This window comes from Vombatus ursinus, unplaced genomic scaffold (assembly GCF_900497805.2).
Source record: "Vombatus ursinus unplaced genomic scaffold, bare-nosed wombat genome assembly UNPS02014801.1, whole genome shotgun sequence".
Classification (NCBI taxonomy): domain Eukaryota; kingdom Metazoa; phylum Chordata; class Mammalia; order Diprotodontia; family Vombatidae; genus Vombatus; species Vombatus ursinus.
In genome coordinates, this window is record NW_020954579.1 from 15,609,874 (window position 1) to 15,637,703 (window position 27,830).

The 27,830-nt window shown below is 42.7% G+C and overlaps 2 protein-coding genes across 3 annotated transcripts in view; one reads left to right on the forward strand and one right to left on the reverse strand.

The window, feature by feature from the left end:
* The first annotated feature begins 3,114 nt into the window (after nt 1–3,114).
* On the forward strand, nt 3,115–5,215 carry NT5C (5', 3'-nucleotidase, cytosolic). The gene is given in 6 exon segments (XM_027873034.1): nt 3,115–3,338; nt 3,340–3,663; nt 3,895–3,995; nt 4,104–4,164; nt 4,561–4,675; nt 4,801–5,215. Coding segments are annotated over 6 exon segments (795 nt in total). The 5' UTR covers nt 3,115–3,302; the 3' UTR covers nt 4,959–5,215.
* A 668-nt stretch (nt 5,216–5,883) lies between these two features.
* ARMC7 (armadillo repeat containing 7) overlaps nt 5,884–27,830 on the reverse strand; it is a 30,251-nt gene continuing 8,304 nt past the window's right edge. For both annotated transcript variants that reach the window (XM_027873201.1, XM_027873200.1), the window contains exons 2-4: nt 25,491–25,635; nt 20,890–21,033; nt 5,884–7,212 (exon numbers count right to left, since the gene is read on the reverse strand). In XM_027873201.1, coding sequence (XP_027729002.1) covers nt 6,875–7,212; nt 20,890–21,033; nt 25,491–25,581 — 573 coding nt within the window. In that variant the 5' untranslated portion in view covers nt 25,582–25,635 and the 3' untranslated portion in view covers nt 5,884–6,874. The remainder of the gene's footprint in view (nt 7,213–20,889; nt 21,034–25,490; nt 25,636–27,830) is intronic.

Here is a 27,830-nt window from a genome sequence, read left to right on the forward strand (position 1 = left end):
AGTGAATCTTATTCTCATAGGATTTGGCTTAAGGAGGGAATAACATACACACTCAATTGGATATGGAAATCTATTTTACCCTACAAGAAAATAGGGGGAGAAGGGGACAAGAGAGCAGGGGGATAGAGGGAAGGGCAGATTGGGGGAGGGGTAATCAGAAGCAAACACTTCTAAGGAGGGACAGGGTCAAGAGAGAAGAGAATAAATGGGGGGGCAGGATAGGATGACGGGAAATATACTTAGTTTTTCACAACATGACTACTATGGAAGTGTTTTGCATGACTACACATGTATAACCTGTGTCGAGTTCCTTGCCTTCTCAATGAAGGTGGGTGGGAAGGGAGAAAATTTGTAACCCAAAGTTTTAAAAATAAATGTAAAAAAAAAAAATTGTTTTCATATGCAACTGGGAAATAAGAAATACAGGCAATGGGGTATAGAAATCTATCCTGCCCTAGAGGAAAATAGAAGGGGAAGGGGATAAGAGATGGGGGGCAGGGGGGAATAGAAGGGAGGGCAGATTAGGGGAAGGGTATTCAGAATGCATGCCATCTTGGGGTGGAGGGAGGGTAAGATGGGGGTGAAAATTTGGAACTCAAAATCTTGTAGAAGTGAATGTTGAAAAGACTAAAAATAAATCAATTAATAAAAAAAAAAAACAGGAACAGAAAAAAAAAAGGCTGAGTTAAAAAAACATTTGCTTTCTCCAGAAATGAGACAGTGGAATAGTATGGATAACACTTGGCTAGTGGAATCCAATGGCATCAAATGCTTCCTACTTGAAACATTTTTACCAGACTTGCTGGACAAACATTCTCTTGATATCAGTGTGCCATATTGATGACTGTATCTGAAGGTCAGAAAGTAGAGAAACAAAAGGATTGAGCCATTCAAAGACTGGATCTCATTGACCACTGAATGATGGAAGGTGACCAGAATTAAGGTCTAATAAAGTGCTGTCTATAGTTTAGAAACTGGCTGGTCTTAATTTGGTCCACAAAACTAACATTAAGAAAGAAAGCTTGTGGTGGGGCAGCAGTGGATAGAGCTCTGGCTCTGACCTTGGGAGTCAGGAGGACTCGAGTTCAAATCTGGCCTCAGACGCGTCACACTTACTAGCTGTGTGACCCTGGGCATGTCACTTAACCCTGATTGCCTCAAAAAAACCCAACATTTGGTTTAAAGAAAGAAAGCTTGAGACAGAGAAGAGAAGAGGGAGACTGAAGACTACATTATTAGCATTAGGTAGATTACGTTTTGAAGTGGATAGAGTGCCAGACCTGGAGTCAGGAAAATCTGAGTTCAAATCCAGCTTCAGACACTAGCTATGTGATGTTGGCCAAATCATATAACCCTTTTTGCCTCAGTTTCCTCATCTGTAAATTGAGCTGGAGAAGGAAATGATTTATCACTCCACTGTCTTTGCCAGGAAAACCCCAAATGGGGTCACGAAGAGTTGGACACAGCAGAACAACTAGACAACGAATAACCACTGTTGTAAGTTTTTATATGGCTTGGAGGCAGCCAGATAAGCCACCCAGATTTTATTTTAGCACAAGAACTATCTTCAGGAGTTTAGGACCTATGCTTTATTCTTGGCTCTAGGGTTCTTGCCTTGCCTGAGGAATGCTTATTTGGAAGAATGTCTCATCAAGTACTGCTGACCACATTTCCTTTCTTGCAACCACTGTGAAACATTTTATTTGCTAAACAGTGTGAAACTAGAATTTTCTCCTTCTTTTGTATCCACCTTTATAACCAAATCAGGCTGTCACACTCATTGGCTTACATTTTAAGAAACTGATTATAGATTATTTTTTTTTTTTGCTTTTTAGTGAGACAGTCGGGGTTAAGTGACTTGCTCAGGGTCACACAGCCAATGTCAAGTGTTTGAGAGCAGATTTGAACTCAGGTCCTCCTGATTCTAAGGCCAGAGCTCTATCCACTGTGCCACCTAGCTGCCCCAAGATTCATTTTTAAGCATGTAAAAGGACTTTGCCGAAAAAAGTTGCACCAAGGGTCCCCCTCCCCACCCCTATCCACCCATATGCTAAAGGAAAGGCAGATTTCCATGGAGACTTAAAGAGCATTACAGTCAGGTTACCTTTGGCCCCTGCCTCTTACTTAGGAGCACAGATATAGAGCTGGAGAGAGACCAGCTAGTCCAGTCCCTCATTTTTTAAAAACTTCAAATTTATTTTCAGTTCAATCAAGTAATATTTATTAACTAGCAACTATGTTCGAGGCACTGTACTAAGTGCAGGGGGTACAAAAGATGGCAAGACAGTACCTGCCCTCAAGGAGTTTACAATCTACTGGGGGAGACAATAAGCAAACATAGTTAAAAAGCATGCTATATATAGGAGGAATAGGAAATAATTAACAGAGGAAAGGCACTAGAATTAAGAAAGGTTGCAGAAGGCTTCCTGTAGAAGATGGGGATTTTATTTGGGATTTAAAGGAAGCCGAGGAGGTCAGTAATTGGAGGAGAGAGCATTCCAGGAATGGAGGAGAATCAGAGAAAATGCCCAGAGGTGAGAGGCCAGCGTCACTGCGTTGGAGAGTTCTGAATTCTCTCCCACCCCCACTCATTGAGAAGGCAAGAAAAACAAAACGCATTATATATATGCATAATCATGTAAAACATTTCCCACATTAGTCATGTTCCCCCTCCCCCCCCAAAATAAAAAGGACAAAATATATTTCATTTTGCACTCGAGTCCATCCACTCCCAGTCTGAAGGTTGACATCATTAGCCCTTTGGAATGGTGGTTGGTCATTATTTTACAGACGAGGAAACAGGTCCAGAGGCTGTCGGACATGGGGTCCTCACCCCCTACCCTCTCCTGGGTTCTTATCACTGTACCATGACATCGTTAAGGAAGACACGATTTTCTTAATGCCCTGCTTACTGAAAAAGGCAGGTGGCTTTTCCAACATGGGCCTGGTGCAGTGTGTGAGGCATGTAGGGGGCTGGACAGGGATCCTGGACCTTTTTATTGTTGCCTTGTGTCCAACTCTTCATGACTCCATTTGAGATTTTTTTGGAAGAGGTACTGGAGCGCTTTGCCATTTCCTTCCCCAACTCGTTTTACAGATGAGGAAACCGAAGCAAACAGGGTTAAGTGACTTGCCCAGGGTCACAGTGTCTGAGGCTAGATTTGAACTCTTCCTGACTTTAGGCCCGGTGCTCTGTCCAATGAGTCACCTAACTGGACCGTTAAAGCCGATTAATTGCTACTTTCTCTGGGGCTCCCCAAATTAGAAGGTGCTCTGCCGCCTGGTCTGACAGGGATGCCCTGATGAGGTTTGTCCTGCTAATTAGTCTCTCATTAGCTGCCCCTTGAAGATTAGAATAATTTGGATGCTGGTCCCCAGGGGAGAGCGCTCCGGGGAGTGGAGCCAGGCCCCGCCCCCGCCAGGCCCCGCCCCCCCTGTCCCTGCCGCTGCTGTTCCGGTTTCGGACTCTACTGGGCCATGGAGCCGAAAAGACCACGTGCGTTGAGGGTGCTGGTGGACATGGACGGTGTGTTGGCCGACTTTGAGGGCGGCCTCCTGCGAGGCTTTCGTCTCCGCTTCCCCCAGGACCCCTACGTGGCCCTGGAGGAGCGGAGAGGTTTCTCGGCCCGGGACCAGTACGGAGCCCTACGGCCCGACCTGGCGGTAAGGGAAACCCTGCCGGGCTCACACCATCACCCTCCCTCCCCTAGGCAGGGTGGCGCGGGCTCTTCCAAACCTGCACCTTTCCCTCCCTTGGCCCCGACCTCAGCGGATCTTTCGGAAACTCTGGGGCAGGCCAGTTGCCCCACTAAGCGTTCCTTTAGCAGAATGACCTCCCTGGAGAGAGAGCCACAGACTGGGTGTGGAGGCAAGCTGGAATATTATGTCTTTCAGGAGAAAGTGGCAAGTATTTATGAAACACCAGGGTTTTTCCTAGAGCTGGAGCCCATCCCTGGAGCCTTGGAAGCCTTGCAAGAAATGAAACGCATGAAGGAGTAAGGAAGTGTGTAGGGAGGTGGAGGGAGGGAGTTGGGAGAGGAAGTATTGAGACTGAACCAATTCTTGGGGCCTCAGTTTCTCAAAAGGGTCTGTTTATTTTGCAGTACTGAAGTCTTCATTTGCACAAGCCCACTGCAGAAGTACGATTACTGCGCTAGTGAGAAGGTCGGACTTTTTTGGATTAACATGTTTTAGAATTTAGAGACTCTCATATAATGGGTGGATGAACCTAGTTGTCTAAACCCTGAATTAAAAATTAAAAAAAAAAACAAACAATACCAGACATCTTCCTCTAAGAAACCTAGAAAACATCAAGCATATGGATATCCTGGGTAGGGAGGAATGTGTAGAAGAATAGGGGTGAAAGAAGGGGATTATTCACTGTATGGATATGTAGACACAAAGCATTTCCAGCCAGGCTACTGGCCAGTTTTCTCTCACAATTTAGCAAAACTATCAAGTTCCCTATTCCACTGCCTTGGCACCCCAGCTCACTGGAAGAAAGTCAATGCTTGAGTGTCAGAACATGGCTGACCATTGTACTCCTCTCCATTACAACAGTACCACTGGGTGGACAAGCACCTAGGTCCAGAGTTTGTTGAACGAATGATCCTGACCAGAGATAAGACAGTGGTGTCCGGGGACCTGCTCATTGATGACAAGGATACTATTCAAGGTTAGGACATGTTCCTTAGAATTTTTAAGATACAGGTTTACCTGCGAGCACCACAGAGGGAACTTTTTGTTGGCTGTTGTTAAAATACCCTATGACTCCAGTTGCTTTCTTGTGCCCTGCCCCAGGCCAAGAGGAGAACCCAAGCTGGGAGCACATCTTGTTTACTTGTTGCCACAACCAACACCTGGACCCACTCCCCTCCAAAAGAAGGCTTAACTCCTGGAGTGACAACTGGAGAGCCATCTTAGATAGTGAGCGGAAAGCAAGACTAGGACAGAACTGAAAGGGCATCTGCAGTAGGTACAAATGGAGCTCCGTAAGCCACATCAGCCCATCTAGGGACGAGTGACTTCAAACGAGAGAGGAGAGTAGAGGGGAGGAAAGATGAAATAGGCCAGGGAACAGATCTGTAGTCCAAGGGTAATCTCCCCAGCACAGACCCAACCATCAAATACCTCCAGAAATAACTGTAACACAGTATCATAGTAACAACATGGGACTGTTGGTCACACATTGTCAATAAAAAATTTTGACTCTGAGGCTTGCTGTGTCTATTTGAAATGGTGAAGGGGGCAGAAGGCCTAATAGTTATCTTCCCATACATTAACCCATTCATTCTCTTATTCTCTTAAATAGTTATCTTCCTATACATTAATCCATTCATTCTCTTAAGTGCTGTCTTTACTCTATGGTCCCTCCTTCTTACCCCTCCCCCAATACCCCCCCTCCACACACACACATGCACACTTTCATTGGTCTCCTCTTGGTCTCCTCAAAGCCTCCAGCAGGTGAAAGTACAGAAGGGAAACAAAATCTCTTAGCACCCTTCATTGAAGTGGTGGGAGATATGGTTATGGAATATTGCACATACTGTTGGATGCAGTTGAGGTGTTGGTTGGTTTTGCCAATTTTTTTATGGTTCCTTGAGTACAGGGAAGTTGGGAAGAATGTATTCTGAAATGAATGTGATGTAAAAACCTAGATTGCAGCTAGGTGGTGCAATGGATAGAGTGTCTGGCCTGAAGTCAGGAAGACTCATCTTGAGTTCAAATCTGATCTCAGACACTTAATCGCTGTTGGACCCTGGGCAAGTCACTTAACCCTATTTGCCTCAGTTTCCTCTGTCAAATGAACTGGAGAAGGAGATGGCAAACCACTCTAGTAGCTTTGCCAAGAAAACCTCAAATAGAGTCACAATGAGTCAGACATGACTAAAAAACAAAAAAGCATTGATAAAAATGAAATTTTCATTTAAAGGAGAGGCAGAAATATACACCTATGGCCTCAACTCTCACCATACACTAGCACAGGTAACGATTATGCAAACTTGTAGCAATCCATTCCAGATAATGGTCTTGTTACGTGTAAACATGTGCTTAACAGCCTTCTTCCCAGTGCGCCTTTGGTGCCCGACATGAGCTTGAAGGGGCCAGAGGTTGTATTAAATTCATTCCATGGCCCTTTAACAAGGAGGATTTTACATCAAGCTGAGGGGGCAGACCCTAAAGAAGGTGGCTGGAGGATAAAAGAGTGTGTAAACCACTGGTATGATAACTGAGCATCCCTACATGTTGTTACTCTTGGACACAATCTCATTTGATCCTCACAATGACAATTATTATGCCCATTTTGATGGGAAAATTAAGGTTCATGGATGTTAAAAGTATTGTTTAACAAAGATCACATGGCTGGTAATCAGGCAGGGCCAGAACTAGAATTCAGGTCCTGGTTAGTCCTCTCTCTTTTACACATTATCACTCCTATTTAACCAAAGTAACAAAACTGTTTTTCATGGTGTATTAGTATCCATTTCAGTGCTTTGTAGTTATACCTTGCAGATTTTAAGGGAACTTATATATTAATAGCCAAATCCCCCAGCCTGAAAGGTATAAAACCTTGGCCACTATCTGTTGACAATGGCACTGTCCCCGCTGGTAGTAGCACAACTTGTCTGTCCTGAGATTCCTCTTCCAAGGCCTCCCCTTTCTACCCCCCAAACTGCCTTATTGTTTAATGGGATATTTTTCTCCTGCAGAGGGCTTGTGATCTTTCTTCTCTCTAGTCCACTGGCATAAATTGGTCTTCTCCCAGGTTCAGCTTCCCTTACTTACACTGCCCTTCTAACAAGCCTCTCCACCAACTGTGCAGCACCTGGCTGCCAACCCAGGGCTCCCAAGGATGGACACCACCTCCCTGGCATCAGTCTTTAGGGAGTGGGATGCCCACAGCGGTGTGTGGGCTCAGGTTCTGGGCTTCTTCCACCTGGCGAGGGGAGCAGTAGTCTTCCAGGAAGATGGTAGCCAGATTGCTAAGTCTCTTATTTGCAGAGAGGGAGAAGCGGAGCATACATTCCACCACGGGCAGGGCTGTGAGCTCCTGGATGGACTGGGATGTGCTCAGGTACATGAGTGTTGTGACCGCGGACATAACTGTCTCCTCATTGGAGCTGGACAGGCAGTTGAGGATGGGTTTGATGCCTCCCATCTGCAGAATATACTCTTTGTTGACTTTATCCAGGCACAGGTTGCAGAGGCCCCCTACAGGAGAAAGCAAGTCAAACATCTTGTTGGCCTTTGGACCATAATCCTGGGGAGGGGGGGCCCTCGAAGGAGAGGAGAGGGAGAAAGAAGGGGGAGGATGCCGCATTTCTGCAATTCTAAAACTTGTTCATAGAATTACAGTCCAGAATTTGAAAGTTAGAAGAAATCCCATTTGGGGTTTGCTTGGCAGAGATAGTGGAGCGGTTTGCCATTTCCTTCTCCAGCTCATTACAGATAAGGAAACAGGCAAACAGGGTGAAGTGACTTGCCCAGGGTCCCACAGCTAGGAAGTGTCTGAGGCCACATTTGAACTCAGGAAGATGAGTCTTCTTGACTCTAGGCCTGGCGCTCCATCCACTGTGCCAGCTATTCCTATCTCCTATCCCAAAAAGAATCCCCATCACAGCATACCTGATCAGGGGTGATGAGCTAATTCTAGGGGCTATGGGGACTCTGTCATTTTGGATATCTCTTTTGGAAAACTCAGTTTTTGCTTGAAAAAAATCCAATGAAGGTAAACCCACCACCTTCTAGGGCAGCCTCTCCCACTTTTGGATGGATGACTCCTGGAGCCCAGGGAGGCCCATGGATGGAGGCAGACGGACCAAACCTAAAAACAGAGTCCCTTCTAATAGGGAACCTCAGGATTAGACCTACTAGGAGAGGATCCTGTTACAAGGCAAGCAAGGCAGGAAAGACTAACTTTCATCACTGGTTTTGACTTTCTCTCCTCTTGGGATTTCTATTTTCTGGTTCTTTCTTTGCTTTGGAGTAGGTTCAGTTCATAATCATCCTCTTCTCTAACAAATGATGTGTAAATATCCAGATTTAACAAAAGTATGAGAAAAAACAGTGCCTTTCCTTCAGCCCCCTTGAAAAAAAGTTTCCCAAATGGAACTTTTACTAGGAATCCATAGGAAAAAGGAAAAAGATAAGCACAATGACGTCCATGTTTTCTGGGTCCTGTTCCCAACCTAATTAGAGTTTAGGCCCAGGCGTGGCTGGTGCCTGAGTCCTTGTCCTCTCCTCAACCCTGGCTGTTTAGCTACACCCAGCCTCAAAAACAGCTGAGCGTGACATCATGCTGCTTCACCCACCAGCATCTGCCTTGTCTCTTCCTGTCTCCTACCCAGCTTCTCTTGGAGTACCCACTAAGTTCCTGTTTTCTGTCTCATTTGTAGAGTAGAGGTGATAAACCTATCATCTCTTTTCATTCCAAATTATTCTACTTGTTACTGCCAGAAAAATCTTCTTAAAGCAGCTATGATCATGTGTGGCAGGGCTGATATCTATTGGAGTTCTTCACTACCCACCCCTCTTCCTTCCTTCCTGGCATATGGGGATTAGCTTTTACCAAACGAAGACAAAACCGCCAGCCTGGGACTGATTCGCCCCCAGTTCGATCATACAGCTTCCCCTTTTTGGATGGACAGCTCTTGGGGCCCAGTGGACCCATGAATGGAGGTCAGAGACCAAAGTTGCATCTAAAGGCACAAAAATTCTCAGCTGCCGAGAGTTGCATATCCCAGCCTTTGGGGCAAAGTAAACTGCCTTTTGTCAGTTGTTCAGCAGCTTGTGAGCACGTCATGTCATCCCAACATGGATCCTAAACTAACAATGTGCTTAACCTGAGCCACTGCCAACATCATATAACCTACCTTCTCACCCCCAGCTACTCAAAATCCTCCAGTGGCTTTCTTCCCCATTGCCAAATGAATACAGTGAAAGCTTCTGAACTAGCCCACTGAGGCCTTCCACCATTTGGCCCCAGCTAACCTCATCTCTGACTATTTCCCTCCACATACCGCAAGTTTTACATACCAAACGACACTCTGCTATTTTTGATCTATGCCTAACTATGTCTACTTCTGGCCTTCTCATCAGTGTCAGAATCGAAGGACTGGATTTGAAGAGAGCACTGGAAGGAAAGAACAGGATCCAGAGGCCTGGATTAGAATTCTGGCTCTGCTACCCACGTGTTGAGGAACCTCTGCCAAGTCCCTTCAGCTTTCAGAGCCTCAGTTTCCTCAATCTGATTCTTTTGTACATTGCACCACTTCCTTCCCCAAACACTTAAAGAGAGGAAAACAAGCAAGCACACAGGCAACAAATTGACCAGACCAACCCCCAACTTAACAAATAGCTAGCATTTATGTAGGACTTTAAGGTTTGCAAAACGTTTTACAAATGTCTCTTCTGATCCCTGTAACAACCGTAGGTGGCAGGTATTATATTTATCCTCTTTTTACAGATAAGGAAACTAAGGCAAACAGAGATTAAGGGACTTGCTCAGGGTCATATGGCTAGTACTCTGATCCAGTGACACTGGCTTCCTTGCTATTCCTCAAAGAAGACACACCATCTCTTCATTCTGGGCATTTTCGATGGCTGTCACTCACGCACAGAATGTTCTTCCTCCTCATCTCCATCTCTGGGCTTCCTTCAAATCTCAGTGAAAATCCCACCTTCTACAGGAAGCCTCTCAGTTCCTCTTAATTCTAGTGCCTTGTCTCTGATTACTTCCTATTTAACTTATAAATAAGTTACTTGTACATAGCTGTTAGGCAGCTAGGTGGTGCAGTAGAGCACCAGGCATGGAGTCAGGAAGACCTGAGTTCAAATTCAGCCTCAGATACTTGCTAGCTGTGTGACCAAGGGTAAGTCATTTAACACTGTTTGCCTCAGTTTCCTCATCTGTAAAAAAATCAGCTGGAGAAGGAAATGGCACACCACTCCAGTATCTTTGCCTAAGAAAACCCCAAATGGGGTCAAAAAGAGTCGAATATGACTGAACAACAACAATAAATGTAGTTGTTTGCGTACTGTCTCCCTCATTAGTCTGTGAGTTCTTTGAAGGCAGGGTCTGTCTTTTGCCTCTTTGTACTCCTGATGCCCATAATGCCTGGCACATAGTAGCCACTCAAGAAGTGCTCACTGACTGACAAGTATCCAAAGCTGGATTTGAATTCCAGTCTTCCAGTTCAGAATTCCAGAACCAGAATTCAAGGTTTTCCAGTGCTCTTAATGTCACAGACTGTGCTTTCTTTAGGTTTCCTTTCCTCCAGATGTTATCCCCAAACTGCCAAAATTCCTTTAGGTGTTGAATTCACCTCCTGCTACCATCAAAGTTGCTTCTGTTTCTTCCTTCTGGAATGCCTGGCATTCAGCGCTTTTACTTTATCACTTCTTCTCACTTTTATTGCTCCATTTCTCAACACTTCCTGTCCTATCTTCCCTGCTCCCCCCAACCCCAAAATCTAGCATTGCTTCTTATCCCAAAGACCACAACTCTACCATGTTAGTCATGAAAGAACTCTCTGGGGGCTTCAGGCACTGCCTAGGGAAGAATAATTCACTTTGTCCTGGCTTCCTGCAATCTTTGGGCCCACATTCCACACTGGAACCTCACTACTAACTGGAGTCTAAGGGCAACAAGGCATATATTAGTTATGTAAGTCTCTTGGTTAACAGCTGTGGTCACTAAAACAATGCCTTCCATCCTGAAACTGTTTGCCTTGCTGGCCTACAGCACTGTTATTAGCAGATCTAACTACAGCACCATATACTGTGGAAGCATATGAAAAACACTTTTAGTTCAAATGAAAATACCAAGAAATAAATACTTCTCCAGTCTAAAGTTCTTTCTAGACTTAACCTGAAGGAAACTTTACTGGTACTGAATCAAACCTCTTAGGAAATGCGTTGCACTAAAATTCCTTCTCATGGACCTAACCTTTTCTCTTAGGAAAGTATGTTAAAGGTTAAGAAGGAAATCTAAGGCCCTGGAAAATGGCATAAAGGTAATAGCCAGTCTTAGAATGAGAAATACTTAGGTCTAGTTAAGGTCATTGCCTTCTCCTATTTAATGATCCACATAATGGCACAACCCTCTTTCAATATTTTCTGAAGGGATTAGAGTATTAGGAGGTCTCTCAGATTACTTCTCAGGTCCTTTGTGACCAGCTGTGAGAGAGCCCTTGACGGGAAGGTCAAAGAGGAATGAGGTGAATTAGAAGAATGACCCTCTAGAAGGAATGGCTATTGTACTGTTAGATGAAGAAAAAGTTAACTGTGAGCCATGTAACTGTATTAGGAAGCTCTCCATGTTCAAGATTCCTATAAATGTTAACTTCAAAGTGTCTTATGTCAGAGATATGACTGAAGGCCTGAGGGGACTGTGCCACTCTGCACATCTCCCTCTAGCAGATTAATGCTTGAATTTAGATTAATGTTCAATGGATAAAAACTTTCTGGCAGACTTATGCCTATAACAGAGTAGATTATTAATTTTTTTTCTACACTAGCACCAAGAGGAAAGTAACGTCATCAATCCCGGTCATCACCTTCTGAAATCAGAGCTCTGGAGCTGGTGAGACAAGAGAGGCCCAACAAGGTTACAAGTTTAGGGGCAGTCTTTTTTTCCAGCCCGTACTAAGCCAGTGCTTAATCAATAATGAAAATTGGTGGAAAAAAAGACAGCCAAATAGCAAAAGAACAGCAAAGTAGGAAATGCAATCATTCCAAATGGGAAGATAAACAACAGAAAAGGCCAAGCAAGGGACAATTTAGCAAAAAGTTTTAGAAAACTGAGAAGTGAATTTGCGTAATTAAAAAAAAAAGATTCACCTGAGCTGATCTTTTGCTGTTGAAAAGCATCTGAAGCTGCAGCTGTATTGAAAGGATGAACTCCAAGCCCTCTTAAACACAGAATAAATGAGGAGGACCAGGTGACCACTAACGTATAAGAGTTTAGGGTTGGCAGGGACCTTGGAGAGCTCCCCGAAGAGGCAAGATTCCATTCTCCCGTTCTAAACTATGGAACATGGGCAGTCCTTATGAGACAAGCAAACAAAAAAAACTTCTGGGGCATAAAAAGAGAAAAGCAGGTTTAATATTAAAACTGGAACACAAGGGTCATAAGTGAAGGAAGGATAATGATAGCTCACACTGACACACAGCTTGGTTTACAAAACATTTCTGTCAAAGGAGTAACATCTACTCCCACCATATGCCAGGCTGTTTTTCCTTAAAAGGCGCTGAAACTGTTCTTGAGACTTAAATTTGTCCATGGAGTTGGACCACCGAGCTCCCTTTCTGTGGACCTGAGTACAAAAGCTAGCTTACAAAGAGTCAGGAGCTCCTCTCTCAGGCTTTACACATGACAAAGTCAACATAGAGACCAGGAAGGAACACCCAATTGAATCGATGCTGAATATCCTTTCCATGAAATATCGAAGTAAATTTATTTAAAAAAAAAATCAGATTGTCTGTAAGTGACTTTTGTTTCAATCCTGAACCACAAGACTGGGCTGGGTCTACATAAGAATCCTGTGTGGTAGGTAGTTCAAATACTATTATCTCTATTTTACAAGTTAAAAAATAGAAACTTAGAAGGGCAGGTGGGTGTCATAGTGAAGTCACTTCATCTGGAAGTCCAGGAAGATCTGAGTTCAAATCTAGCTTCAGAGATGTAGTAGCTATTCGATTCTGGGCACTTCACTTAACCTGTCTGACTTGGTTTCCTCAAATGTAAAATAGGGATAATAATAGCACCTACCTCAATCAAGCAATAAACATTTATTAAGTGCCTACACTGTGCCAGGCGCTGTGCTATGCACTGGGGAAACAAAGAAAGGCAAAAGACCCTGCCCGAGGAGCTCACAAGTCTAATGGGAGAGTGTACAACTGAAAACTGATTTCAATTCTATTTTTAAGACAATCAATTTTTTGACACTAAATTTAATTTAACAGAAATTTCTTTTCGTTGTTCTTATATTACAAGCCCATAAGCCCAAACTCCTACCTTGGTAACTCCACTTTTTACCTACAACCTGGAGAAACTTTCCTAAAGGTCAAGTTTTTATCTTGTAATTACCTCCACTCAGGACTCAATTTTGTTGTGAATTGAATTTCTACCCTTGTATTGTCAAACTTCATAACCTCACCCACTACCCACTTATCCAAAATTTAATTTTTTTGGTAACCTCCCCTCCGTAGCACCTGCAACTTAAATTCAAATTGATTCAATCAAAGCAGTGCCAGCCGATGGCAGACTCCACCCACGTCTGCTGACTAATCCTATCACCTGAGGATTACTCCCATCTCCTAACAAGGAAGTGACAGGGAGGAGCTGGGGTGAAGCTTAACCTACCTCCTCATTGAAACGTCTACCAATGGGGACTGTGATGATGTAATGTCAGACCAATCAAAAGAAGACACACTTCTGGCACTGGGGCTTTGGCTTCCTTTATCTTGCTAATTGTTATAAAAGACCCTAACAGTCCTCACTCAGGGTCTCTGGTCCTCGAGAGAAGCCACTGATCCAATTTGTTATTTGTCACTGCTAGCCTAACTAGTAAACTGATCATGCTCAGAACCTTGTCTCTCAGTTTACCTTAATTTCAACTGACAGGAGACAACATGTAAACACTATGTATAAATGAACTACGTAAAGGGATAAAAAGGAAATAATCAACATTGAGAAGGCACTAGAATTAAGACGACCTGGGAAAGGCTTCCTGTAAAAGAAAGATTTTTAGCTGGGATTTGAAGGAAGCAGGGAGGCTGAGCTGAGGAAGGGGCATTCCAGGCATGGGACATAGCTAGTGAAAAAGCTTGGAGCCTAGAGATGGACTGTATTTCTTGAAGAACAGCAAGAAAGCCAGGATCACTGATCAAAGAATGTTTGCTGAAGGGAGGGGGAGGCTAGGTCAGGGGTGGGGAACTTTCAGCCTCGAGGCCACATGTGGCCCTCTAGGTCCTCAAGTGCAACCCTTTGACTGGATCCAAACTGGACTGAAAAAAAAAACCCCTTAATAAAAGGACTTATTCTGTAAAATTTGGAATTGGTCAAAAAGCCACACCCGAGGACCTTGAGGCCCCAGGTTCTCCACCCCTAGGCTAAGTTATGAAGGGCTTTGAAAGCCAAACAGAGATTTTGTATTATTCTGGAGGTGATAGGGAACGACTGGAATTTATTGAATGGGGGAGTGACATGGTAGGGCCACTTTAGGAAAAATAGTTGTGGTGGCTGAATGGAAGATGGATTGTAGTGAGGAGAGACTTGTGACAGGCAGACCTATGAGCAGGCTATTGCAAATAATCTATCTGTGAGGAAATAAAGGCCTGTATCAGGGTGGTGGCAGTATCAGAAGAGAAAAGGGGGACATATTGTCCCAGGGTTGTTGTGAGGATCAAATGAGATAATATTTGAAAAGCACCTTGCAGATGTTAAAGTGCTACATAAATGTTAGCTACTATTAAATGATTTGGTCATGGTCACCAGGTTATTAAGTGACAGAGCCAAGATTTCAATTCAAATGCCTAGATTCCAAAATCTAGTCCCTTCCAGCATACAAAGATTGAATAAATGAATGAATGAATGAATGAATGAATAAGCATTTATTAAGTACTACCTACAAAGGTCTGTGCTAAGTGCTGGGGCTACAAACAGAATAGCAAGAGAGTCTCTGCTCTAGGAGGATTAATTTACAGGCTGGGCCTGGAAGCCTGGTCAGGATGGCAGTTTGGGTGCACTGTAGAGAGGAAATAAGGCTAACATATAAGCTCATCTTTAGTGTCATTTCAATTAGCAGAATGAATGAATAATAGTTGAAGGGAAAAACCTGGTGTACTGTTTTAAGAAATACATTAGACTGGGAATTCCTTGAAGGTATGGACTGTCTTGCCTTTCTTTGTAGCCCCATTGCTTAGCGCAGTTGTGCAGTCATCCGACACGTGGTTTTCTTGACAAAGATACTGGAGTGGTTTGCCATTTCCTTCTCCAGCTCATTTTGTAGATGAGGAAACTGAAGCAATTGGGTTAAGTGATTTGCCCAGGGTCACAAAGCAAGTAAGTGTCTGAGGTTGGACTTGAACTCAAGTCTTCCTGACTCCAGGCCTCGTGCTCTATCCACTGTGCCACCTAGCTGCTGCATGTTTCATCTTATGTGTTTAAAAACATTCTGAGAAGGGATTCGTAGGTTTGAATAGACTGCCAAAGAAGCCCATGACACAAAAATAGTTAAGAGAACCCATGGGCTATATTATCCTCAAAATACTTTTAGGTTATAGATCTAAGATTAAAAATTCTACAAAAAGTAACGTTAAAATATACAACATAAAATGCTCTTTAGGAGTTTGAGAAATTAATAGTGGATGGGTACTGGGTCTAAGTGACATAAATGTTTTCAGATAAAGACAATATTCCCCATGAATGTTTTACAAAATAGAAAAGAGGCACAGGTCACACAATAGATTCTTAACCTTTTCTGGGTCATGGACCCCTTCCACAATTGGTCTGGTTTGAAACCTGTGGGCTCCCTCTCAGAATATTTTTAAAAATATATAAAATACATAGGATTACAAAAGAAACCCATTATACTGAAATACAGCTATCTATCTATATTTAGTAAACAGTATAAAATATATATATATATATTTTAAAAGTTCATGGACTCCAGGTCAAGAATTCCCACATTAAATGAAAATCTGGTCCACTGGGCCACCGTCTATTTCATCTACAAAGACCTACCCACTGTATTTGTTTTGCATACAATTTGCATTTACTTATCTGTGTATATGCTATTTCCCCTTAGTGTAGAACAGGAGCTGCTCTGGGGCAGGAATTGTGTTTTGTGTTTCTAGTGCAGGAATGATAGAATTACAAAATGGAATTTAAATGAAAAATAGGACACCTTATGTTTGCACTGACACCAAAATTTAAAGGCCACATGATTTATCCCTAGTGCTTTTAAGTATAAAATCTACCACAAACAACAAAGCTGGATTTATTCCCCATCAATTTTAGTGGGGAGCCAATTGTCTGACCCACAACTGGTTGATGGTACCCTGTTCACTTACTGTAAGGCCCTAATGAAATCTGTTAAGACTTTACATACACAGGTCCAAGAGGCCCCTCCTTGTGTCAAAGCTAAGCTATGCTACTCTCTCTAGCCCAGAGAATGGACCTAAATCAATGGGCACCATTGAAAGAATGGCTGCATTCTTATCTTCAATGGCCCCTCTCACACCTGTCATGTGTGCTAGCAGCGCCACCTCCTGGTGGTTCCAGGAAAGAAACTATTCCTGAACAGCACTTGGTTTGCAGAAATAACTGACCCGTATCTATTTAATCCGAAGCTAGGTGGCCCGCTATACAGGCCTGGAGTCAGGAAGACTCATCTTCCTGAGTTCAAATTTGGCCTCAGACACTAAAGTCAAGGCATCACCCTTGTTATGTCATTGGGCCTCTTCGAGAATGAAGGACGAACAACAGCTATGTGACCCTGGGCAAGTCACTTCACCCTATTTGCCTCAGTTTTCCCATCTGTAAAATAAGCTATAGAAGTAAATGGCAAACCACTCCAGTATTTTTGCCAAGAAAACGCCAAATGGGGTCACAAAAAGTCAGAGATGACTGAACATCTATTTAATACTCACAATGTTCCAAAATGGGATGATTTGGGAAGGTCACAACTATTTTTGGGAAAGCTTCCAATCTAAGCACACTCTCTAACTTATCCAGAGACCCCTCCCGTGGGAGATCAAAATACTCCTATAATGATTTAACTGGACTGACTGTTATACAATCACTTGACCTTACTGGTGGCTGTTAAACCTATATGTTAGGCCCTATGGTTTAGTATGGCAGCTGCTCCTATGGCTATGTTTTTTCATAGCTAGTTAGCTGGCTTGGGTCAATTAATAATTGTTATTAATGCTGAAGAAATAATAATAATAATAACAACAACAACAACAACAACAACAATAATAATAGCTAGCAATTATATAATGCTTTAAGGTTTGCAAAGCATTTTACAAATATTTCATTTTATTCTCACAATGACTCTGGGAGGTAATAGGTTCTATTTGTACCCCCATTCTACAGATGAGGAAATTGAGGCACATAAAGGTGAAGTGATGTGCCCAGGATCACATAGCTAGCAAATGTCTGGGGTAGGATTTGAACTCAGGACTTCATCTCAATCTAACTGCCCTATTGTTGTTAAAGATGTGCCCTAAATAAAAGTTCATCTTCATATGGCACTTTAGGGTTTGCAAAATGCTTGACAATACATCATTTCATTTGATTTTCACAATTACAGAAGGTAAGTACTCTATGGATTCTCTGGAGACACAAGGCAGCCTATTATGGATTAAGACTTTTCTGTATTCCAAGTCATTTCTTAGATGGTAGGCTATCCTTCTGAAATTTTTATCCATACACAAATGAGTCAACTCCACAAAACCAGAACATTTTAAAGTACTATAAAGTACTTTTTATCCCACTGCTTTGGGGCCAACTTAGTGAATTTTTGAGGCACAGCAACTTTCAAAGATTATCTATGTCATATGGAGGGGTTGCAATCTACAAATTTGCAAATAGGGTTAAGTGACTTGCCCAGAGTCCTGACTCTGAGCAGCTAGGTGGCATAGTGGATGGAGTGCCAGGCCTGGAGTCAGGAAGACTCCTCTTCCTGAGTTCAAATTTGGCCTATCTATTTGCTTAGCTGTGTGACCCTGGGCAAGTCATTTAACCTTCTTTGCCTCCGTTCCTTATCTATAAAATGAGTTGGAGAAGGAAATAGTAAACCACTCTGGTATCTTTGCCAAGAAAACCCCAAATGGGGTCACAAAGAGTCGGACTGGACAGAAACAACTCAACAACTTCCTGACCTCAGGTCTAGTGCTCTGTGCACCATGGCACCACCTGGCTGCCTCTGGGTGGTTGCAAAGAGAATAGAAAGATAGTGTCTGAATATGGCATCTTACAGAATTAGTAAACAGCAAGATTTGGCAACTGATTGGATATGTGGGGTGAAGGAGACCTAAAGCCTTTGATGCCTCCTTTTGATGCCTCCTTATGGCATGGAAGCGACTCATGAAATCTTAAAGGCTGTGCCAACCCTCTATAAATTCACAAAGGAGAGGCTCATCGCCAAGCAGCTGGAGGAGAATGAATTTCATCTACAAAAACTCTCAACTACCATCTGCTAAATCACACAGTGACTGTCATCTGTACTGGGAGACACAGACCTTCAGAGTGGTGAAGCAGCTAGCATAGTGAAGCGAGGCCTAACCATCCATATGCTGCTGCTGTCACGAACTGCTATCTTGTGTCATGCTAGCAAGCTTGAATCAAATAGTGATTTTTTAAAATCAATCAGCAAAGATCATCCCTTTTGTCTGCCCATTCTTCCCCCCACCCCAAATGGAGAACAAAAGAGAAACAATACCCCTATTACAAATATGTATCATAAAGCAAAACAAATTTCTATATCAGCCATATACAAAAGTAAACTAAATAAATAATTGACCTTCCTAGTGTATTACTTTCCCCTTCCCTTTCCATTTTTTTTTTGAGCCCATCAGGGTTAAATGACTTGCCCAAGGTCACACAGCTAGAATGTATCTGAGGTGAAATTTGAACCCAGGTCTACCTAACTCCCAAGTCCAACAGTCTATTTACTGCGCCACCCTTCCTTGCACATCTTAGCATTACAAATTGCTGCATGGAATGTAGGGAAGAGAATAATGAAGGGGAATATGCATTTACTAAGGACCAACTATGTGCCAGGCACTGTGTTAAATCTTTTTAAAATATTAAATTTGATCCTCACAACATCCCCATGATGTAGGTGCTATTATTATCCCCATTTTATAGTTGGGACACTGAGGCAGACAAAGATTAAGTGACTTGTCAGGGGTCACACAGCTAGTAAATGTCTAGGGCTACATTTGAACTCAGGTCTTCCTGAGTCCAGGCCCAACATTCTATCTACTGTCCACCCGGCTGCTTGGGCAGGGATTCCTGTGGCCATTAGGCACTTTAATCTGTACCACTGAAGTAACAGCTTCTTTCTCTGTGTCCTGGGGCTTGGCTTACTTACGAGAGGTAGCTGTTTTGATACTTTCTCAAAGAATTTGAGTATATTCTCTGGCCAACCCGGCTGGCCATCTTTCTGTTCCTCACGTGTAACATTCCCAACATCTCCCAACTTCAGGCCTTGGCACGTTCCCCAAAGGCATGGAATGGCCGCCTTCCTCATCTGCACCTCCTGTAATCCTTGTCTCCCTTCAAGAGGCAGCTTAAGCACACTTTCTGTATGAGGCCTTCCTTTGATCCCCTCAACGGCCAGTGCCCTCCCTCTCAAATTACCCTGTGTTTAACTGTTTCTTATTTCTTCTCTTTTTTGTTATAGGTCCAGTCAGAATGGAAGCTCCATGTGAGTGGGGATTGTTTCGTTCATTGTACTTTTATCCCTGGACAGTCGTCTTGACTTTTGTCTTGCCTCTGGACTTAGCACAAGGTAGCTGTATAATAAATACTTGCTGATGGGCAGCCTGCCGAAGCCATATGCTAGATGCCCAGACTATAGTACATATTTTGTTTTTGCTCTTGTAAACTCTGTTAATATGGGGGCGAGGTGAGTGTTTTAAAAAATTTAATTACAAACTCTTATGCTTTGTGCAAGAAACAAAACTCATGCTCAGGAAACTCATTAGGAAGCAGGTGTGTGACTGTGGGCAAGTCATCTGCTCTAAGCCTCAGTTAAAAGGGGGTAATAATAGGGTTGTTAGGAAAGTACTTAAGTGCTTTAGAAATATTAAAGTGCTGCATAAACACAAATTAGTATTAAATAACACTGAGCATTTGTATGGCACATTTACTTGAAGAGTAATTTTATTTTTTCAAAGTGCTTTTCAATCTTTTTTTCCCTAGATTTATGATTTCTTTTTCTTTTTAATTTTATGGACTGCTTTTGTTATATTTCTTCCCCTTTTTCTCCCTGGACATCCATCTCTTAAAACAAAGAATAAAAAAATGAAGAAAGTAGTTTAGTAAAATTAATCAATATACTATAATTTCATTATATGGAAAATCACTCCACAGATGCAGGTTAGCAACCCATCTATAACTTATAGTCTCTTAGAGATGTTTGAGATAATCATATGTTAAGCTACTTGCCCATGGTCACACAGATATATGTGTCAAAAGAAGGATTTGAACCCAGGTTTTTTGACTTCCAGTCCAGCTCTTTCTTCAATATGCCACACAGTCCCTTGTTTGATATTATTATTTTATTCTCATGCTATCTTTCTAAGATAAGCAGCAGGTATTATTATGGCCATATCCCAAAGGTGAGGAAAATGAAGTTAACAGATCCCATCCTGCATAGTGTGAGAAATAATTAATTTGGACCCCTACTCTATTCCAATCAGTATTAATCATTGACATTTTACATAAATCATATAGAGATAATTAGATAAGATAGGTTCTTATATAATGGGCCTCAAACTTTAATGTAATGTTCACTACTTTGTTTACCAAGTGAGGAAGGTCTGGGCTCCACTTCATTAGATGGCACCATGGACCCTTTAATGTACATTAAAAGACCACTGGCTTAAAGCTCTGCCTCAGTGGTTTTTCTTGCAGACTGAGTGATTATAATCCCTACAACAGGTTGCAGAGAGAGTTAATGCATGGCTATCATAAGTAGATGATGTATTTCCAGCAGATGATGCATTATCACCACTAACATATTATTCCAGCCCAACAGCCTGGGCAGAGAAGACCCTAAAACTCTTCTAAAGCAGAGCGGAAGGAGAGGAGGGTACAAGATTACGAGACAAGGTTAGCTCTTTCATCACCCAACCCCTCGGGCCCTTTACCTATGGCAAACTCCACTAAGGTATCGCTGTCCTCGCTCAGTACATCAAGGAATAAGTCCAACACTTGCAGCTCCCGGAGATGCTGGTAGTTGTTGGGGTCATAGGCAAAATTTGCTAGATTGGCCAGGACCTGCTCCTTGGCTTCTGTAATGGAAAGGAAACATCAGAAAGTGGACGAGGGACACTGTCCCTTGGAACAGAAGAGGGGGAAGGGAAGGGTCAGGGATTTTCTCTCAGGAAAGTAAATGTCAACGTTATTAAGGGGTGTTAATTGGCCATAAAAAAGTTCTAACCAGGTTCTTAGAGTTGAGGTGTAAACACTCAAATGTTCAAGAGAATGAGGCTGAAAATCTCAACCAGTATAGAGAATGGGGTGACTTGTGACACTCAAGCTACAATGTTTGTATTTCTGCCACAGCTGTGGTACCATTTTCTGAATATCAGGTGTAGGCATTGATCTACCACCTAGAGAAGGTGATGGGACTACCAGAATATATCTCTAGACTCGAGGTTGTTTGGGAGAATGAAGGGTTCCTAAGGAAAACAGAAGACTCCAATGGTAAAAGAAGGGATAGGACATGACATCCACGCTTGACATACTGGACATCCTTGTAAGGATAATGGAAGATGGAAAAGAATTAAATAGGAAAAGAAGAGCTGTACCATTAGGACTTAAAAAGATTACAAGCTCTTCCTGAAGGGAGAGCCGGAGGCTGTGAGGAAGACGAAGTTGCTTGTCCTCTAGAAGAGAGGCACAGTTCTCAGGCAGGAGAGGATCCCACAAGGGGACAGTGGAAAAAAGTGAGAAGAGTCACAGTAACTAGTGATTCCCTGCTCACAGAGATTGGGTCTGGCTATTTGTTGGGGCCTGAAAACAACAGAGAAGTGTGCTGTCTTCCCAAAGTATGAACCCAAGGGGGACCCTACCGAGACTTGTCCAAATGGATGACAATTACCCACTTCAAGTCATACACATAGGTACAAGTGACCTCTGCTGAAAGCACCTTAAAAAGAACCTCTCTCTCTCTCTCTGCGAAAGGCAGAGCGGCTAAGAATTTCTTAACTTGCCTTGGTGAATTTCATCCTTCAAAAGGTGGAGGAACCAATTAGGAGAGATTCTTTTCTGGATCTGAATCTCACTAATTGAGAGAACCTGGTTGTTGGGCTAGAAACAATGGGAATCCTGGAGGGAAGTAACCACTCCTTCCTAAAGTTTGCAATGGAGGAGAGGGGGCCATCTCTAGTAGTCCTAATCTATTTCTTGCCACTGGACCCAGATGGCTCTGGAGGAAAAAGTGATGCTGGTGACCCTGCACAGCACTCCCTCACTTAAATCCATTTCACCTGCAAGTCTTCTTGATATCATGGTCCTCTTTGAGAATAAAGGACAAATAACAACAATGGAGGAGAAGAAATCTAGGCACTGTCTGACACGTACCCTAAATTAGGGGAAAGAAGATTTCAAAGAAGAGAGAGATAGGATCCCCTGGATCAAAATGCCCCAAAGGAAAGAAGCCTAGAAGACCGAGGGCAGATGCTCAAGAATGAAAATCTGAAAACACAAAAGGGAAACAATTCTAATGAGAAAGAGAAACTGAAGAGACTGATGTGGCTACAGAGGGGATTCACCAACCAACTTAGATTTAAAGGATAAATTTACAGTAGATGGAAGCAATGATGAGTAACAGAGAATTAATATAAGCGTGTAGCATTGTTCTGTAAAAAAAAAAATGAAATGAATGCTAGAGCTCAAGATGAGTTGAAGCTATGGATGGCAACTAAATACAACAATGACAACAAAAAAAGATTCATTTTAGCTCTCCTGGGAGGAAAAAAAGGATCCAAGAAGCGATAGAGCTTCTGCTTGGGGTAGATGGGATGTTGATAACTAACAACAGAGAGAACCCAGAGCTGCTTACTTATTTTGTTTCTGTTTTTTCTGCCAAGGAGAATGACCTTTAGGGTGGAAATGACAAAACAAAATCAACTAACAGGAAATTGATCCCCAAGATAATTAAAGAGATGATAAGAAAGTGCCTCTTTACCCTTGATGAAAATTCACCTGGCCCAGATGAACTAACTACATCCTTAGGTCCTGAAAATACTTGCAGATGTGATCACAGAGCCACCGTCGGTGATATCTGAGACAGCTTGAAAACTGGAAGAGGTGCCATGGGTTTGGAAAGAAAGGCAAATGTCTCCCTTTTCAAGAAAGGCAAGAAAAAGCCTACAAAATATAGACCGATGAGCTCAATTTCAATTTTTGGGAAAGTCCTAGATCAGATCATTAAAGGAACATCTTGGTGAACATCCAGAAGGGAAGTGGTGATTATGAAGAGCCAGCATTGGCTTCATGGAGAACAGGTCATGCCCAACTCACCTCATTTCCTCTTTGTCAAGGTTACTAAACTGGTATGTGAGAGAGAATGCTGAATTTAAGAATGGCTCATCTAGATTTTAGCAAAGATTTTGATAAAGTATCTCATACAATTTTCATGGAGAAGATGGAAAGATGGATTAGATAATATAAATCAGATGATTTCAGAACTGGTTAGATAGCAAAATTCAAAGAATAGCGTTAATGCTTCAATGAAAACGGAGCAGGATGTCCAGTGGAGTACCCAAGGGGTTTGTGCTTGGGACTGTACCAATAACATTTTTAGCAATGACTTGGAAAAAATCCTAGATGACATCCTCATCAAATCTGCAAGTGACACTAAGGTGGGAGAGATAACTAATACAATGGATGACAGAGTCAAGATCCAAAAAGAAATCTTGACAAGCTACAGCATTGGGCTGAATCATTAATAAGACAAAATTCAATAAAGATAAATGTAGAGTCTTGCACTTGGGTACCAAAAAAATCAACTTCAATACAGGGAGGCATGGTGAGACAGCAGTCTGGAAAAGATCTGGAGGTTTTAGTACAAGGGCAGTCTGAGTCAGCAACCAAAAAAAGCTTAATGTGATCTTGGGCTGCATTAACTGGGGCACAGCTCCCAAGAACAGGGAGACGATAATGTCACTGTACTCTGTCCTTGTCAGACTTTATCTGTTATAATCCAGATGTGTTTCAGCATGTTCAGTTCTGGGTGTCCTGTTTTAAGAAGGATGTCAGGGATAAGCTAGAGTGACCAGAGGAGGGCAACCAGGATGCTGAAAGACATCGAGTCCATGACATATGGCCACCTGAAGGAACCTGACATGTTTAAGGTGTAGAAGACTTGGTAGGGAATCAGGAAGGCGGGGTGGTGGAGGTTGGGGGAATGGAAGAACAGACATGATTCAAGTAATTGAAAGGCTATTAAACAGAAAAGGAATGAGGCTTATTCTGTTTGACCTGAGAGTACAAAACAAGGAGAAAAGGATAGAAATTGCAAAGGGACCAATTCAGGCTCAATGTCAGGAAAAACAATGAGAGCCGTCCCAAAGTGGCATGGTCTCCCTTGGGAGGTACTAGGTTCCCCCTCCTTGGAGGTCTTCAAGTGGAGGCTGGATGAGTTCTTGGTAGGTACGTTACAGTGGGGATTCCTTTGGTGTAGAGGTTAGACTAGAGAACTGCAGAGGTCCCTTCCTTCTCTCAGGTAATGAGACCTCTTTCTCCCCTTTCTCTTCAGAGCCTAGCTGGTCAAGCTTAAGTGAGTGATGTGCTCAGCCAGGAAGGTAACTCTTGGAATCTTTTAGCAATGGAGAAAATGAAATGAGACAATAGGTGCTGAAGGGGAAAAAAAACCCATATAATGAGAGAAACTCATTTGTCAGGAGAGTGAGTTGCTGTTGTTCTCTGTTTCTGTTTTTTAATTTAAGTTGAGGAAAAAAAAACCCTTGCAAAATATTAAAAAGGTGACAGTCCCACCAGTGGAGATTTGTTTTTCTGATAGACTGGAAATTGTGTAATAAACATAACATTGTTGATGCTATGGGACCTGACCGGTGATTTCACTGCTGTAGGGAGTTTCTAGTGGCAAGCTTACTCCACTAAGGCAGGTACCTGGTATTCCTACTGCAGCTTATAGTCATAGGAAGTTGCCAGGTTATCCAGCCACTATGTGTCTAATTTGGATTAGTTGCTGTTCAGTCGTGTCCAATTCTTCATGACCGCATTTGGTCTTTTCTTGGCAAAAATACTAAAGTGGTTTTGCCATTTCCTTCTCCAACTCATTTTAGAGATGAGGACACTGAGGCAAACAGGATTAAATGATTTGCCCAGGGTCATACAAGTAAGTGTTTGAGACCAGATTTGAACTCAGGTCTTCCTGCCTCCAGGTCCTGCGCTCTATCTACTACACCACTGTAGCCCAAAAGAAATGTGAGATGTGCAAATTTAGAGCCATCTCCACGCCAAATGTTCACATGGACTATTTGTGCCCAACCTGGGGTAGAGCCTTCTGAGCTCATGTTAGTCTGATCAACCATTGTCAGACACATTGTACCTTGACTCCAACATAGTGATGGCATTTTGGTCCTTTTAGAGAATGAAGGACGACAATGAAGTCTAATTTGTAACAAAAACATGAAAATAATAAATGGCATGTGAGCTGTTTTTTTTGGGGGGAGCAGAAAGCAAAGGATGCTGGGTCTGACAGTCCCCCCCCCCCCACCTTGGCTTGCTGTCTCCTGGAACTCGGTGACCAATGCCTGCAGGTATTCCAGTCGTCCTCCCTCTGGCACAAGTCGAGGCTTTGGGTCCATGACCAGGGTGTTCTGGGAAACACCTTAGAAGGTGTTTTTGAATAAGCAGCAGAGCTAGACAGGAAGAAAATTTATAAAGAAATATAGAAAACATCATGAAGGAAAAGTGGAAAGGTGAGAACCATTGCCCTCGGTCTCATGCAGTGAGATAGACAGCTAAGTTGGTCCCTCTGTATATATATCCCAGACTGGCATGGCAGAAGATTAGATGGGCCCAGAATTAACTAAGAGTAAGAGGTGAGCTGGACTGTATTTGGAAACCTCAGTGTTTTGTGACCACAAGCTTGCTCCCTAAAAGAAAAATCTGACTTAAAAACCAATATTCCTCCAGCAATGGTGGCAAATCATGAACCAACACAATCTACCTCACCAGATTGCTATCTCAAATGGGATCATGTACATAAGCACTTTGCAATTTTGAAAGCATTGTCAGTCATCAATGAATATCATTATTTTTATTAATATTATTATTACTAAAAATTAAAATTTCAAGTAACCCAAAGGGGAGATGGAGAGGTGGGCGTATATAGGGTACGTCACATAATCAGGGATGGATGATGCACAAAAAATTGTTTAAAAATCAAAGATGAGAAAGCTGGGAATGAATATAAATAACCACCACAACAATAAAAACAGAAAGAACAATAAAACAAAACTCAATGTTGCATAATTATAATGACCAAGATTGGCCTCTGAGAAAAGATGGGAAAATGCACCTTCTTCCTTCTGCCAAAAAGGCAAGGGACTATGGATGAGGAGTATTGCATACATCATTAGCAATGGTTGAAGAATTGGATGGTTTTGCTGAACATTTCTTCTTTTTAAATTTTTGTCACAAGGCTTGATGGGTATGGGAAGTGAGAGGGGCATAGTTGGAAATCAATGTGATATAAAAGCAAAAAACATCAATAAAACTTGGTTGAAAAATTATAATCAGGGACTGATAACAGGAAAAGGTGGCGGGCCAGTCCTACATGAGAATGAAGGATAACAGCTGTATGGCTTCAGTGCTGCACTGGTGTCACTTAATGTTAAAGAGACCTAGAGGAAGGTCTCCTATATTATGCTCATGTAGGAGAGGAATGTAGGAGAGACCAAAGAAAAGAACTGCACAGGATAAGGTATGGATGGACTGCAATTTGGATCAGTGGATGGCACACTCACAGAAATGCTCACAGGTCAACAAGCAAAGAGCATCCATTTAAGTCATCTATGTGACACATGTCCCAAAAAGGAAGGAAAGGAGAAAGAGAGGAGAGGGGAAGGGAGGGAGGGAAGAAGGAAAGAATGGAAGAAGGAAGGATAAAAAGAAGGGAGAGAGGGAGGCAAGGAGAAAGGGTGGAAGGAAGGGACGGAAGAAGAAAGGAAGAAAGCAAAGGAGAGAGGAAAGAAAAAAGGGAGGGAGGAAGGTGGAAGGAAGAAAAGAAGGGAGGAAGGGAAGGAGGGAGGGAAGGTAGAAGGGAAAGAGGAAGAGAGGAAGGAAGGGAAGAGGGAAGGGAGTGAAGGAGGAAAGGAGGGAGAGAGGGAGGAAGAAAGAGAGAGAGAGTAGAAGGAAGGAAGGGAAGGTACCAAGCCTTCATTAAGTATCTATTATGTGCTAGAAGTTGTGCTAAGTGGTTTACAAATATTATTTAATTACAAAGAGCTGAAATAATGTCCAGGGCCAAAAGGGCCCTGATGCCCCAGCTCAGTGCTCCTGTCAATACACCACTGCAGGTAACAAAGAGAATCAAAAATAGAGCTGGGAGAGACTCTGGGAGTTATCTCATCCAACACCCCCCCCATTTTATGGATGAGGAAGACGAAGTCTACAGAGGTAAATGATTTACCCAAGGTCATACAATTCTCAACCACTAGAGTCTGATTTTGAAAATGGTGTCTGTACTCATGACCTCCAGATTCTCGGCTTTCCATACCTTCTCAGCTCTTGGCAATGTGGCCTCTGACCACATCACTCAACTGCAAAGACTCTCTTCAAAGTTAACAAGGGATCTCCTAACTGTCAAATCTAATAGTACCCCCGCCCCAATCCTTACCCTTCTGGACCTCTCTGCAGGGATTGACACTCTGTTGGCCACTCTTTCCTCCTAGATCCCCTCTCCTCTCTGGGTTTTCATGACTCTGTTTCCCTCCTATCTGCCCACCTTTTTACAAAATCTCCTTTTCAACTATCCCATGCCCCCGTTGGTTTACCCCAAAGCTTCGCCTGAGCCCTTTTCTCTACAATCTCACTTGGTGACCGCAGCTAT